Source organism: Arvicanthis niloticus, chromosome 3, assembly GCF_011762505.2.
Source record: "Arvicanthis niloticus isolate mArvNil1 chromosome 3, mArvNil1.pat.X, whole genome shotgun sequence".
Classification (NCBI taxonomy): domain Eukaryota; kingdom Metazoa; phylum Chordata; class Mammalia; order Rodentia; family Muridae; genus Arvicanthis; species Arvicanthis niloticus.
In genome coordinates, this window is record NC_047660.1 from 96,948,066 (window position 1) to 96,964,120 (window position 16,055).

General features: G+C 47.1%; 1 protein-coding gene across 2 annotated transcripts in view; it reads left to right on the forward strand.

Moving 5' to 3' along the window:
• Ptprg (protein tyrosine phosphatase receptor type G) overlaps positions 1 to 16,055 on the forward strand; it is a 670,147-nt gene that overhangs the window by 588,625 nt on the left and 65,467 nt on the right. For both annotated transcript variants that reach the window (XM_034497422.3, XM_034497423.2), the window contains exon 13: positions 11,124 to 11,256. In XM_034497422.3, coding sequence (XP_034353313.1) covers positions 11,124 to 11,256 — 133 coding nt within the window. The remainder of the gene's footprint in view (positions 1 to 11,123; positions 11,257 to 16,055) is intronic.

Sequence of the window (16,055 nt, forward strand, 5' to 3'; positions counted from 1 at the left end):
TGTGTAGCTGTTGAATTTCTTGCACTTAAATATGATAACGAAATAAGGAGTTGCTTCTCACTGTGTCCCTGGCTCTAGACGAGGCATTAGGAAGAGACCTTTGATGGAGACTTCTGTTCTCTGAGGGGTACGTGTTCATGGGAAAGGTTTAGGATATCCCAGCAAAAACTGCATGACCTGCATGGAGCAAGCATTGAGTAGCATTTGAGCAAGACCAGTGTGGGGAGTTAGCCACTCACAGACCCGTGGAAGAACATTCTAGGCTGCTGGAATGGCAAGTGAAAAGATCCTAAACAAGGGATGGCTTTGGATGGCTTGAGAAGCTCTCTGTGGCACTGGACCACAGAGAGATAGAAGTAATAAGGATGGAGTCCGGACACTGGGAAAGCCAAGGTAGTGAAGGGAGCGTTAGCTAGGCTGAGGGTGAGATTGTAATTGAAATGGCAAACCCAGGGATAGATACCAGCAAGAGAAGTGACATTTCCTCACATTAACCATTAACTTTTCCTCAAGAACACTTACCTGTGCATAGAGGTGGACCCCAGACTCCAGGAGAAGGGAGAAGGGAGTAGAGTTTAGGATTCCCAACCTTCCATCCCTCTGGTCAGAATACATTTATAATATGTGGGAGAAGCTACTCAACTAGGTAGCTCTCCCCGAACCCCTTCACTAGACCTTCAAGCAAGTTTCTGCTTATCTGCAGAATACAGTTGATAAGTGCTTCTTGGTTGAAGCAGAAGATCGAGCTGATAAAGCTGAGGGTCTTATTAGTGTGGAGAAAGAGGGAGTGCCTGCAGCCAAATGCCTAGTAACTATGGGAGCTTTGAGGGTGGCACCAGGTGGTCTATTTTGCAATCTGAATGAACATTAAGGAGCACCTCCAAGTGCCCGGAGTTAAAACGACCTACAGGGGTTTGATACTGTAGCTAAATTGACAGGGTACTTCTTTTTTGTGCCAAAAGCCCTCATTTTGATCCTCAGAACAGCATATACCATACAGACATGGTGGCACAGACTCGTAACCCAGCACTCAGAGGATGAGAGGAGAAAATCAGAAGTTTCAGGCCAGCCTAGGATACTTGAGCCCCACCCCCACCCCCACCCAGGAGCATTCATCTGCCCTGTGATCTCTGTAGTCAGAGCAGAAAGGGCCACTTCTCCCTAAAGCCACCAAGATAGTTCTGAAATGACGATTTTGAATTTGAAAGTGGTTCTGTGTTGTAATCATGAGTCATAGACCTTTGGAAGAGATCGAGCAGTAAATGGATTTCCCAGGCCACACAGCCTTACAGCACCAAGCAGCCACCGACGGTGTGTCGGTTGTGGGGTTGTGGCTGTGTATTAGGCAGTTCTGTTTATAAACAGGCAGTTGCCTGATTTGGTCCACAATATGCCATTTTCCAGCCTCTGGTATAAAATGCAAGCATATGACGTGTGTGCCTGTTGTTTAAGAAAGGATCGAGTAGCTAGAGGTGGGGAGACCACAGAGCCTCATCGAACGGTGTGTCGGTGTGTGGTTCAAGATCTCATTCCTTCCCATCCATCCCACCATGTTGTCCATCTGGCTCTTGAAGCTCGGGTTTTGTTTTGTGTCAACTGAAATAACCATCGTTGTTAATGTTACTGGTGATTGATCTTAGAGACTTTGAGTATATGTTTGTTTATTCCACAGTTATATTTTTTTCCCATGAAGTAAAAAAGCAGTCACTGAGTCAGTCTTCGGTGTCTTTGAAGAATCAACAATGCCAAAAGTGAGAAAAGTCTGTTACATATCAGCCAGTATTCCCCAAAGGCTTGCTTAAAGTCCTTCCATGATGGTGGTGTCACTGTTCATGCCTTAAGGACACCTTTAGTGATGTCTCCTAGGGAGCAGGGAAAGAAATCCTGTGGAAGTAGTGGTAAACTCAAACAGGCAGAAATAAGATGGGGCATTTCAGTGAGAGGGAGGGAGCAGGACATCAAGAAGAGCAGAGGACCACAGCAAACTCTAGACAACCTACCTTTTCTCAATATTAGCCATCTCCACTAAGACCATTACCAGTGGAAACTCCTTGCGAGTCTGAAATCCTAGTTTTTGTGCAGAGTACTCCTGACTATAAATCTTAAAAAGCAATTTCCTTTGGCACAAGCCAAACCAAATGTGTTCCTGGGCCGGGGGTGGGGGGTGGGGGGGTGGGGGGGGGAGGGAGCACTTAGCATTTACCCGCCACTGGAATGGCTGCTGCCGTCATAGAGCACTGTAGTGGCAGGGGTCATGGGCTCTGGAGATCGTGTGTGTGTGTGTGTGTGTGTGTGTGTGTGTGTGTGTGTGTGTTCCTGTATGTGCATTCGTGTGTGTGTCTGTCTGTCTGTGTGTGTTTGTGTGTATGTGTTCCTGTGTATACATTCCTCTGTGTGTGTGTCTCACTCTCTCTTTGTGTCTCTGCGTGTGTTCTTCACCAAATCTTTCCCTAGCACCCGTTAGTGCCCAGGCCTCCTCTGATTAAGCTCATGGAAATGGCCCATCGTTAGGAGCCACAGCCTGCAATGTAGAGGCAGCTTTGAAACTATCTGAGGAAGTTCCTGGGTACTATGTGGGAACAGCATGCGTGGACAGAAACATTTCAGGGTTCGTGTCACCTGCAAGCTCATGATTTAGGGCAAGGCTTGCCTAATGTCTCCTTAGGTGAGAGAAATGATATTCTCAAATCACAACTTGCTTAGAACCGATTACTGTCTCTCCAGGTCTGTCCTAAGCTGGGTGTTGGAGGTGATGGTCTGGGTCAGGGGTGGCAGATGACAAACAGCAAGACACATATCACCTGTGGCCTGGTGTTACATGGCCCATGAGCTTTGAAAAGGGACATAGGAAGTTCCTGGATTTCTTCTCTGCTGTGAGCTGAGCCAGAATGGGGGACACTGAGATCTAGACACCCCGCTCCTTTGAAAACATGTGAAAAACTTCAAGTTCTCAGAGCCCCAACTTTAAAAAGTTACTTTTTAAAATAAGAACACCCTGGGTTCCTATTTGTACCTTGGGAGCTCTCCCTGTGCTAAGGCCACAGCCCCTCACCCTAAGGTATTCCCTCGAGGGCTTTGCAGCCATAGTTACCACCATGTTCATGAGAAAACCTAGGTTTAGGAGACTAAAGGAGCATTTCCAGTCACAGCATGTGGTGAGACCAGGCCCAAGGCAGGCCTCCTTAGCCTGAGATACAAGGTGCGGTCTGCATGGTGCTGGTGGGCCTCCTGTGTGTTCTGGGACTGGTTCCCAGAGTAAGAAGCGTGGGGCAGTTGGAGAAGCCATAGAGCAAAAACATTGTCTGTCACGTGCACTCTTCAAAAGCTGACAGTTTTCCATTTAGAGCAGAAGTTCCCCATCAGGTGTTCTGTCCTTATGCACAGGGCCGTGGAGCAGGTACTCCTGGTGTCTATTGAAAAAAAGGCCAGGGATGCTGCCCAGGAATAGCATGCACACAGCTCTACGGCGAGAGGATATCTGACCCTAAGTATCAATAGCGCCAAAGCTGACAGGCTCTATGTCATTTCCTCTGAAGGAAGATTCCTTGGGGAGAGGGGAGGAAAGTCGTTGATTTAAAGGCCAAAGCCAGTAAAATGGCTCAGCTACTAAAGGTACCTGCCATCCAGACTGACAACTTAAGTTCCATCCCCAGGACACATGATGGAAGGAGAAAACCAACTCTTACAAGTTGTCCTCTGGCTTTCACACTTACAGATACAGTATACACACAGAGAGAGAAACACACAAAATAAATGTAATATTTAAAAAAAAAATAGTTTCAGAGTCAGTTCTCCAGGATGAAGAAGAAGTCAGGAATACAGCACCAAGCTCTCCATAGGTTAGGACCAATATTGTGTATTTCACTTAACATACATGACGTGATACTTGTGGTGCGATGAGTAATATTTAGCCAAGGCCGGCTACATTGGTCTGCTTCCTTTTGTGAGCTATATCCTGTGTACCTGTTTGCTGTTTTCCTTAGTGCCATGGTAAATACCAGCTCTGGCTAGCTGAAGCAGTGTTCTGGCTGCCAAACATGGTTTAGTCTCCTCTCAAAAAGTATTTGGCCCCTCAAAACTTTCTCCTCCCATACTACATGTAGGAAAGTGTGTGTAACTCTTAATGTGAAAAACCAAACCCTAAAAAGGAGGATGAAATTGGGGGAGAGGGGGGCAGAGTACTTGGTGTAAGGTTGTACGTGGCTTTGCCTCCAGCTAATTTCAGGACCACATGGTGGGTCTGGTGTCCTTCCTGCAGTCATTGGCGGACATTCCAGTTGCTTCTACATCTTGGCTATTGTAGAAATAATGTGACTAAAAACCCCGTGATGGTTCAAGTGTCCATGGTAGCAATCTGGTGGGTTAGGACAGGCTATATCGGGAGATTCTGGATAAGATTGGGAGTGACTGAACATCCTCAGCATTCCAAGCTCCACCATAGGTTACAGATCATCTTTGATTGTCGAAATCTCGAAAAGCAGGCATTTGTGGAGTCAGGAGTTTTGCTAATGAGAACTTTGGGCATGGGTACAACTGGAGACAAATGGTACTCTAGTGTGGTTCACACATGTCAATTAGAGTACAGAGCCAGGGCCTTGTGTGTGTGTGTGTGTGTGTGTGTGTGTGTGTGTGAGAGAGAGAGAGAGAGAGAGAGAGAGAGAGAGAGAGAGAGAGAGAGAGAGACTCTCTTAATGTTAAAAACCAAACCCTAAAAAGGAGGCTGGAATCAGGGTGAGGTGGGGGTGCTTCTTAAAAAATATTGTAAATAGAATGAACATAAGGACTCAGTAATCCCACATCTGGGTGTGGGTTCTGAAGAGCTCCCAGCAGCAGTTGGAAGAAGCATCTGCACATATTCCTAGCCACGTTGTGCACAAAGTAGCCAAGACACAGAAGCAACTGGAATACCCATCAGTAAATGAAAGAACAAAATCCAGCATTACTGAGGAATTACTGAGCATTGGGAAGGACCCCTGCAGGTGGTCAGGGAATAGGAGAGGCAAAGAGAAATTCTGACACACACACACACTCACACTCACACACACACACACACACACACACACACACACACACACACACACACACACACGTGTGCCCTGGATCAGCCTTTGAGGACACTACACTAAGTGAAATAAGCCAGTCACTAATACAAATCCTGTGTGATTCCTCTGAAAGACCCTAGACCTGACAGTTCTTGTGTGGAGCAGTCTGGGAGAGCGAATGGAAGGATGTGATTTAGTAAGTACCGTTTTATTTTTGTAAGATCAAAATGTGGGGAGATGAGCTTCCCAACAGAGTTAACTAATCCTACTTATATACCACATACTCACACACACACACACACACACACACACACACACACACACACACACATTTAGAAATTCTTAACATAGTAAATTTTATATTATGTGCTTACACACACACACACACACATTTAGAAATGCTTAACATAGCTGGGCGGTGGTGGTGCACGCCTTTAATCCCAGCACTTGGGAGGCAGAGGCAGGCAGATTTCTGAGTTCGAGGCCAGCCTGGTCTACAGAGTGAGTTCCAGGACAGCCAGGGCTACACAGAGAAACCGTGTCTCGAAAAAAAATGACAACAACAAAAAAATAATAGAAATGCTTAACATGGTAAATTTTATATTAGTGCTTACACACACACATACACACACACACACACACACACACACACACACACACAGGAAGGGGGAAGAGCAGCCTCCTCTATTCACAATGGGTGGTTTTTAATTAGGCATCACTCAGAACAACCAGAACAACGTTAGTGAAGTCACCCTTGATGAGAATAGGCTGTATATGGTGAGTGTGCAAACCCTCCTTCCGTGGCTCTCTCTGAAAAAGAAAGGAACCCTTTTCTCTGTCCCAGACTCTTATGGTTATTCTGGTCTCAGTCATTTCTGACCTATGGCTGGAGCCGAGTCCTTCCGTGAGGCAGGAAGCACTTCAGCTGGGTCCATCTGATGTCGCTCTGCCTGTAGCATTTATAGTACATTGTACTCGTTTTTATTTGCTTCTACTGGGATGAGAGCCAAGCCAGTAAAAGGCAAACAGCATTAATTCAGTGATGACATATGCCACTGAAAACTGTTTTTCTTTTCTTTTTTTGAATTTTTTTTTTTTAAGCAGAATGAAGGCACTGTACTCAATTGCTGCTGGATGTGAAAATGAATACTGAGAGGAAGGGAGGTGCTTACGCTTTCGCTACCTCCCTTCTTCATAGCCGAGAGCAGGCTAGCCAGTGCTAGGCTCCAGTTGGAAGGAGGTTCTGAAGCAAGTATATCCTCTGCATGAGGCGGGATTGGTGTCACCAGCCACTGGGGCCCCTGGTTAGAAGCAGCAGCTCACCTAGAGGCTCTGTGCTCAGAACAGCACATGTCTGCAGTCACATTACCCAGCTCCCTCTGGAGCTTTGAAAAAGGGGCCCTGTGGGTTCATTTGCATTTGACTGGTGAATTATACAGGCATAACTTAGCATCAGTGTACATGGGTTGTCTTTGCAATCCTCATGTGTCCAGTAAAGGGGAACATTATCACCCGCTTTCCTTTAATAGAGGCAGGACCAGAGGCTAAAACTGCCAGTCATTTACTCAAAGCCACACACTAACCTGTCAGTTTGTAGTCAGGTCCACCTGAACTGAGGTCCAAGAGTTTGCTGTCAGGCCTACACTGCCTCAGTTGAACTGAAACCTTTATACAGGAGTCCCCAAGGCTTTGCTTTCTGCCATTTACATTACCAGCAGTCGACTCTTGTACAAACAATGTAAAAAGGATTTAGAATTTAGCAATTATATGTATATGTAGTAGACCAGAAGGCTGGCCTCAAAATTTATACAGATCTATCTGCCTCCGCCTCCCAAATGCTGGGGTGGAAGGCATGCACCACCATGCGGTTAGAAGAATCTTGAAGAAATGTCATGCTGTCTTAACACCACGCTGCCTGGAAAGTGAATTATCTCTCGTGTCTTTACTATGTTCAGCACCTACACTTTTACTGGTCACTTAGTTATCTGATTAACACTGCCCATTATCATGGTCCTTGTGTTCAAGTAATGCCTATTTTGGGAGAAAAAGATGATAACCACATGCTTTTATTCCAGGATGTCCTAATTGTTCCATTTTTACTGTTACTAATATCTTATTCTAATGTATTGGTTAAACTTTATCATAAGCTTCATGTGTAGGGAAACCACAGCATAAATAGGCTTGTACTGTCTGTGCCCTCAGGCAGCCACTGGGGGCCTGAGCAGATGCCTACAGATATACTGTGTATTTTCAGTAGCTTCTAGCAGCTCATTCTTCACTGGGGCCATAGACTGATTGAACAATGGGACAGCTGTCTTCCTGAAGTAGAAAGAATGTGGTGGGTCTCCCCTCAAGGCCAGCTTTGGGGCTCCGGTGTCTTACAGGCAGGCTCATGGCAGGTAGGTAGGCAGAACCCTGTGCTCGTACCATGTTTGTCTGAAGTGCTGTGTGACCTACACACTCAGGTCTTGTGGCAGGTAGGAGTCAGGTTCAGCAGCCATCCAGGCAGTGTTCCCATCCCCTCGGTGACGCTCCGCTTATGCATCAAGTGAAGAGACTAGTGATGGAGCTGATGTGGCAATTCTAGTTCAGATGGCAGGAGTGATGATGACAGGCACAACAGCTAATGGTAGCCAGGGAAAGAGCCAGGCAACATTCTAAATGTCATGTATGTATTCACGCCACAATGCACAGGACAGTATTACCTCCTCCTTTTACAGAGAAAGAAACTGAGGCATAGAGAAATTAACAGCAGTAATTATTAACAGTATTTCACTTAACAGAGTTGCATACAGATGAAAGTCAGCCCTGCCTTAGGGAGCCTGTGGGAACACAGAAAACTTATGTGACCCGTGCCGTGACAGCCGCAGGGGAGATGGTGGATTGTGCTCTGCATTTTCCTGGTGTGGGGACACTTCCAGCCATTCTGCACACATCTTCTCAGTGAGAGTCTCTGGGTTGGTCAAGGTTCTCTGGAGAAGCAGACCTGACAGCATGGATCTATGGTGTATAAAAACTGGATGATTAAAGTGGCTTACAGGTTATGGTCTGACTAGTCCGACAGTGGCTGTCTCCTGATGGCTGGGTGTCTCGGCTGGTCTTCAGTATATGCCGGAATCCCACTGAAGTAGGCTTTGGGATAATGCCAGGGGAAGAATGGGCTTGCCAGCATGAGTGAGGAGGGAAAACACGCAAAGGGCAAGCCCTTCCTTCTCTCATGTTCTTTATTTAAGCTGCCACCAGAAGGTATGGCCCCTGTTTAAGGGGGAACTTTCTACCTCAAAAGGTCCAGATTAAAGGTGGGTCTTCCCACTTGTAGTACTTTTAAATTCCTTCACAGGTGTATCCAGCCACTTAAATTTTAGTTAATCACAGACGTAGTCAAGCTGACAACCAAAAAATAGCCATCACAGCCCCTAATACTCCAGTGTGGCAGATGCTTTCTCTCCAGTTTTATGGATGAAGTGGCCCAGGTACAAACAGGCTTAGGTTATTGATTAAAAGCTACACACAATGTGGCAGAGCCAAGATTTGATCCTGTGATCTTAACCCTGCTTCACCCTCCAGAGGTAGCAAAGACAACGTAGACATGGCTATAGCTCAGCAGGCTGGCTGGCTGGGCACTCTCCCTATTTTCTCTGAGCAGGAACACATGGTTCAGGAGAGTGACACTGGGATTTTTAACAGGGAATAGAACTACTTCCAGGTCCCCAGTACCCAAAACAAGATAGTCCTGTGAGGTTGGCAATGGGGCTGACTGTCTTTACCCCATTTGGAAATCTAGTAGCACCCGTGTCTTAGGCCTTCAGAGAAAGACTGCCATGGACCACAGATGGGCCACAATTGAAAACAAACATTGTCAAGATGCAGGCAGCTGCGGACTGAGGTCTCCTGTACAATGCTGCCTTTGAGGACAGTGTCACATAGCACCACACAATGCTAGGATGACATAACTCAGTCTACCTCCACCAAAGTTGGCTATAAATTCATGACCTTCCCCAGTCAGACACGGAGGAGTCTTTGTATCACCATCCTGTTTGGCCCAGGACTTACGTGAAGATTGGATACAGACCTTGATCATCTTGTGAAGGAAGAGAAAGGGGCAGACAGAAGCCCCAGCATAGATACACACTCAGTTTCCGGGACAGTGTATTACTGACCCTTACAACCACAGGGCTACTCCAGTGGCCCTCCTGAAGTCAAGAAAATTCTGTAGTGATATTATAGATTTTAGGGTGACAGCAATACCAGAGACTGTTTAGAACTGCAAGTGGGGACCACAGGCAAGAGTTTGTTTCTATAAGGTATGGGAGAACAAAAAAGACACTAGGCATCCCCTAGTACCTGAGGGCATCCCAGGGTAAAAACAGAGTTAATTGGTAATATGGCTTCTGCTGTCAAACCTCCTGACACTTCTCCCATTAGCAGGACCTCCAGGTCTTTGAGATGCCTCTACCAGAAGCCAGATAATTGCCTGGCTGAACTGACCCCTGCTGGAGCCCTGAAAAAATATCCTGATTTGCAACTCTGGCTCCTCTGGGGGGTTGCCAGTGCTTTGCCATTAAAACAGTGTGTAGAGGAGAGAATGAGTGTGTGAAGTTTGTCTACTCCACTTCAAACCCTACAGCAACTTGCACCATTGGAACTAAAATCCATGCCCTCAATTCAGCCTGCAAGGCCCTGGCTGATCTGGTTTCTAGTTTTCTATCCTGGTCCCTCTTTATAGTTATGCTTCCACAGTCCCTCTGTCCAGAACACACTTGTAATGGGATCTGACGCCCTCTTCTGGTTCAAAACACACTTCACCCTTCAGACCCTGCCCCGAACTTCCCTTCCTTGGGTATTTTCCCCAGCCCTTGTGCTTTCCCTAGCACCACATTGGTTACACTGAGATTAGTTCTCCAAGGGTCTGGCTCTCCTCCCCCAGTGAGGAGTAGCCACCCTAACCATCTCCAGGCGCCTGTCCCACAGTTCTAGAGAGATTCAGCTCTTCTGCTAAGGCATCTGGAAAGCCCCAAAGGTATTAGATGCTGGAAGAAAGATCGCTGGGGTGAGAAGTATTGGGTGACTAGGAGAACTCCACCAGTTAGCAGATTTCTACACTGAACCTCAGGCTGCTGTTTAGAGGCAGGAATGTGCTGTGACGGGCGTGGGAGGCTGATTCCCTGTCCTTAGTTGGCTGGGCTTTTGAAAAGGTTGAGGGTAGGTGATGGGTGGAACGTGAACTAGGCCTTCTGGGGATCTGGATGACAGGCGCTGCTGGGCAGAGCCTACAGTACTCATACTAGGAGGTGCTACTATCTAGTTACTTAAAAAAAAAAAAAAAAGATTTATTTTATATGAGTTCACTGAAGCTGTCTTCAAACCCACCAGAAAAGGGCATCAGATCCCGTTACAGATACCCATGTGGTTGCTGGGATTTGAACTCAGGACCTCTGGAAAAGCAGAGCTCTTAACCACTGAGCTATCTCTCCAGCCTGTATCTGTTTTTATTGGGGGTCGCGGGGGTAAGACCTTCATTGTTCTAATGTGTGCCCCAGGCCCACACTAGCCAGCAGAGCAGGGAGCCTCACTTGCATGGATGGCCAGCTATGGCTATATCTGTTAGGGAGAAGTAGTTTCCCAGAGCAGTCTGCTGGCCACGGTAAGACAGAGCGATGAGTGAGAAGCAAGCAACACCAGAGACCACCATAGATCCAACCAGCTTGTCCTGGTTTCTGCAACTAGAAAACCCTTCTCAAGTGCCTCCAAGAGAACTCCAAGAGAACATCCTTGGAGTAAAACTGAAGCCAGTCTTCTACAGAGCTCTCCTTATAAATATCTTGACTCTCGCCAGTTTTCTACAGAGCTCTCCTTATAAATATCTTGACTCTCGCCGGCAACTCTATCCTACTGGCCACTAGAGAGCGCCACCTGCACAAGCGCAGTATTTGGGTTTGGACAACCATTTGCCCCTCTTGCCCTGGGGTGGCTCAGAATGAGTACAGCCCAATTCTGCATGGAGTGAAGCTCAACACCATGCGTTGGATCAGGGAGGGGCTCACTCTCATCTGTCCACTAACTGGGGTGTTTGTCTTGTAGCTGAGAAGAACACCTCTGGAATGATAAGCCGCCCCTCCCCTGGGAGGATGGAGTGGATCATCCCCCTGATTGTGGTCTCAGCCTTGACCTTCGTGTGCCTCGTCCTCCTCATTGCCGTGCTGGTGTACTGGAGGTGAGTGAGCAGGGTGGGCGGCCGGGCACCCATCACTGGTGAGTCGAATGCATGGCCTCCATGCTCAGAACACTGACCCAGTGAGCATTCCCTTACCTTGTGTCTCGAACCTGGAGACATTTTTGTCTCGGGAAGGTGACATAGGCCAGACCTGCCTCTGGGGTCCCAGCACTTTTGGTAATCTGGGAGATCGATCACATCCAGGCTCTGCTACTTGCTGGATTCAAATCCCTTTTCTGTTTAGAATTTTAGTTATCCAGACCTACAAAGGGACCTGGCAAGTTCCCTACTGCTTCCAGCCTCCGTCAGACCCGTGCCTTTAGTTCGCAGTATCCATGTGGTACATTAAGGAGGCCTTATCTTTAAGGTATGGCACAGCTTTTTGGTGAAAGTTAAATTGGGTGATCACAACACAGTCACTGTATCACGTGGCATTTAGTATGCGGGAGATAAGGATGCCAGCTTGAGGCCAGCCTTCTGTTACCATTGTTGCCTAGGGAGTTCTCACTATGAGTCCCATGAGGGGCTTATGGCTCTGTGTAGAAGTTCCAGAGTCTTCAGCTATAGAGTCCCAGCCACTTCAATTTAGTGAGTCAAACTAAAGCAGATGTGGGGCCAGGCTGCCGTCATCACTCAAACATCAAGGTGTTCTCCCAGTTATCTAAAAGACTTAGCAGTGCGCTCCTTAGTTGTTGATACGTATTATAGTGTCCTGGGAGGAAGGAGCCTCAGCTGAGGAATTGCCTCCTTTAGACTGTACACATGCTGGGGGGGGGGGGGGGCGGGGTTGGATGTAGGCGGGCCCAGCCAACCATGGGCAGTGCTATCTCGTAGCAATTGGACTTGGGATGTATAAGAGAAGTACCTGAGAAAACCAGGGGAGTAATCCGTAAAGCAGTGTTCCTTCCTGGTTCCCACCTTTGCCCTGCTTTAGTTCCTGCCTGATTTCCCTCAGTGATGGCCTGCAACAGGGCTATGTAAACCAAGTAACCCCCTCCTCCCAAGTCTCTTGGTTTAAGGTACTCACCAAAGCCATAGAAAGCAAAGTAGGACAGCCAGTGTAATGGTTAATTTCGATTGTCAGCTAGATTGTCGTTAAGTCCTTAGGAAAGATCTACCCTGGGAGTGGGCAGCACCACCCTTGAACTAAATATAGAAAGGAAGAAGAGAAAACTGGCAAGGTGCCAGGATTTCTTTTCACTGCCGATTTGTGGAGATGAAGTAGCTTTATTCCTGGCCACCATATCTTCCCACACTGACGGATAACACTCAAGCTGTGAGCCTCAATAATCCTCCGTCCCTCAAGCTGCAACTGGCTGGTTCCTCATCTTCTTCCCATCAGAGTCAGAGCATCTTGTAGAGACAAGTAAAGCAGGTGTAAGAATGTCGAGGCTCTGCTATCTCTCTGCCTTGTGCTTCCATGGAGCCAGGCAAGACAGCAATGTCTAAAGCATATCCTTGAGAGCTCATGTATATGAAAGGAGAACCCTATACCTGGAAAGGGCTGGGTCACGCTGGGGCCTGGAAGTGAGCATTCTGAGTGCTCAGAGCAGCCATGAACATCTGACTGAGCGGTCATTTGTAAGCAAAGGCCCCCAAAATGGGCTGCATCCTAGCCTGACCAAATGCCCTTTCTAGTATATAGGAAGGAGAATGTGAAAAGCGACTGAGGCAGGAGCATGACTAGAGTGTTCAGAAACAATCAGGAAGTATGATTGGAGTAGAGGAAATTGTCAGGGAGACACAGGTCAGGTCCTAGACACCCTTTGGACTTTTTTGGCTTCAGGTTTTTGAGGCAGGGTTTTTTTCTGTGTAGCTCTGGCTGTCTTGGAACTCACTCTGTAGACCAGACTGGCCTCAGACTTGGAAATCAGCCCACCTCTGCCTTCACATTAAAGGTGTGCACCACCACCACCACCTTGCCTTTGACACTGATGTAAATGGAGGTCTAACTTTACAATTATTTGCTGTGTATGAAGCAGAGATGAGGGGAGAGACGACGCTGGAGCAGAGATCAGAGGACGAGCATTCAGAGGCAGGGAAAGGTGTGTCTAGCTCTGAAGAAGCATCAGTGTGAATGTTGCATGTTCATTACCTGGTGGACTTGGAGGGAAGGCTCAGCAGAAAGCATTTACTGGTTAGCAGTATACTCTCAGGTTTGTTCTCAGCTGAGCAGGACAGGATACTGTGGGCATCTCAGGCTTCCCCAAATACGTGACAATAGCTAACGCCCCACATGGGAACATAACACAGTGGTTCTCAACCTTCCTAATGCTGGGACATTTTAACATAGTTTCTCATGTTGGGGTGGCCCCCAACCATACAATTATCTTCCTTGCTACTTCATAACTGTAATTTTACTACTATTAGGTACTGTAATGTAAATATCTGACATGTAGGATATCTGATGTGTGGCTCCTGTGAAAGGATCATTCAACCCCCCTAAGGGGTAGAGATTCACAGACTGAGAACTGCTGAACTGCTTCTATAGCTGCCGCTCTGTTGACCTGACCGTGGCTTCTAACCCTGCCATAAAGAAGCATCTGAGCCAGGTGGTGGTGAGCGGTGGTGACACACACCTTTAATCCCAGCACTTGGGAGGCAGAAGCAGGTGAATCTCTGAGTTCAAAGACAGCCAGGGCTACACAGAGAAACTGTCTCAAAGAAAAGAAGCATTAACAGTAATGGCTTGTACAGCAAGTTTGCAGCAGCCTGAGCTACATAGAAAGGAGTTGGGGAAGGAGGGGTGGTAAACTTGTACCAAGAAGTTCTGAAACGAAAGAAAACAAAAACCAACCCAGACTATATCATCCCATACTATGTCGTCTCACAGATCACGAAGACTGAGAAGGGGAACGGTCTGTCAGCTAAGGGCACATGGTCTTGTGCACTTGGTTTCAGCAGGGACTAGGTACATAGGACAGACAGCTCTGAACCCCGTATGGTTTGAGGCACTTTCCCTCAACACTGAAATGACAACTGCTGGTGTTTCTGAAAAACTCCATTTTAGTCCAAATGGAAAATACAGTAGTGGCCAGGCCAGAATGTTGTTATTTTCCCCTAAAGCTTAGTTTAACATACCCAGAGTGTTAGATTTCATCCTGTACAATCTACATTTGAGCTTTCTACCAGACGTTTAATGGTAGTGCACCAAAAAAAAAAAAAAAAAAAAAAAAAAAAAAAAAAAAAAAAATGTCTGTAAAAGAAAAAGGAAATTCTGACAGCAGGAAAAGTGAAACTGAGTTCATGTTAAGACAGGTATGTCGGCAAAGCACAAGAACAGCCTAGAGGGATAAGGGCGTTTTTCCTGTCCAACATTTTTCCTGTGATTAACATGAAAGAAGACAGCAAGGGGAAGGTCACTTAGAGAACTGGCTGGTACGATAGGGATGCACATCCCCATGGTGGTGTGGCTTTGAAGCTAGAGTAGCAACACCTTCTCAGGCACAAAGGCAGCAGGTGGCTGCAGTGGCTGACAGAAGCAGTGCTCATCCAGACCTCAGGGATCCTGTCTGCAGGTGGTGAGCTGGGCACCCGCGGTGGTATCCCAGTCCAGGGTGGCAGCAGTCTTCTGTAGCCAGCATCGTGGAATCCGTGCATGTTCACCTGGTGACGCTGCAACAGAATCATTGATGAAAAGGTAGAAAAATCAAACCCAGGGTCTCTGAATTCTCTCTCTGCCTGTTTCCTGCTTGAGAGTGTGATCATGTTCAACAGTTCCACCGCCAGTGCCAGGCACTGTCCCAAACACTTGGGTGGCACCATCTCCTGGGGCACCATCCATGTGGTAGGTTTTCTCTCTTTGACCTGGGGAGAGAAAGGGAACTTAGAGCTGTTGAATTGCTGCTGTGAGCCAGGCAAAATGCAATGTTATCAGAGCACAATTTTGGCTTTTTGGTTGTATTTGACAAACAAATCAAACTCCCTTAAGCACGCCACCCCCCCCCCCAAAAAAAAAAAAAAAAAAACTAGTCCTGACTCATTACACTGAAAGTTCCAGGGGTATCAGGTGTGGCTGGTCTTGGAAGATAGAACAAGGACATACAGACATGGCTAGCATGGTTTGTCCTTCATGGGCGCCCATTGGCCTGCTAACTTACATCACTCCATTTCAGCAGAAAGGGACCTTGTCATCGAATAGTTCCAGTCAGGTCCCACAATGGTGTTTCTCACATATGACTTTGGTCATCTGTCCACCTCTAGAGTAGTTTGTGGCTGGAAGGGTGGAATATGCCATTGTACATGGGTTTCACTCTGGAGCCCAACCTTAACTTCACCAGTGTAATCCTCAGAAACATGAACTGAAAGCTGCCAAGTGGTAGTTTCTGAGGGGACTGTCCAGACTTACAAAGGCAGCTAGTTTAGAAGATTTGGCTAGGTATTCTCTTATTTATAAAATTATGAAGCTATTTCTGTCATTGCATAGACGTGGTCTTGTGTGCCACTTCCTGCTATTTATACAGTGCTTATGGACTTTGTCCCATTCATTGTGATGTGCTCGATGATTCAGACACAAAGCCCTCTGGCCCCTAGGGTTCATTATAGAATTGAGTGAGTAACATAACGGGGTATAAAGAGTATTTAAAGAAGGGTAAGGGCATATTCTGCTTCAACCCAGCCTGGGAGGGAAGTAAGATCCAGGAAGAGCCCCCTGGGAAGCTGACAACGGAACAGCTAGAAAACAGGGAAGAAAGCTGGAGAGGAACAAGCCTGGAGAGGGGATAAAGGGGGGAGAGAGGGAGAGGGGGGAAAGGGAGGAGAGGGGAGAGAGGGGGACTTCAACGAGCAGATAGACTGGT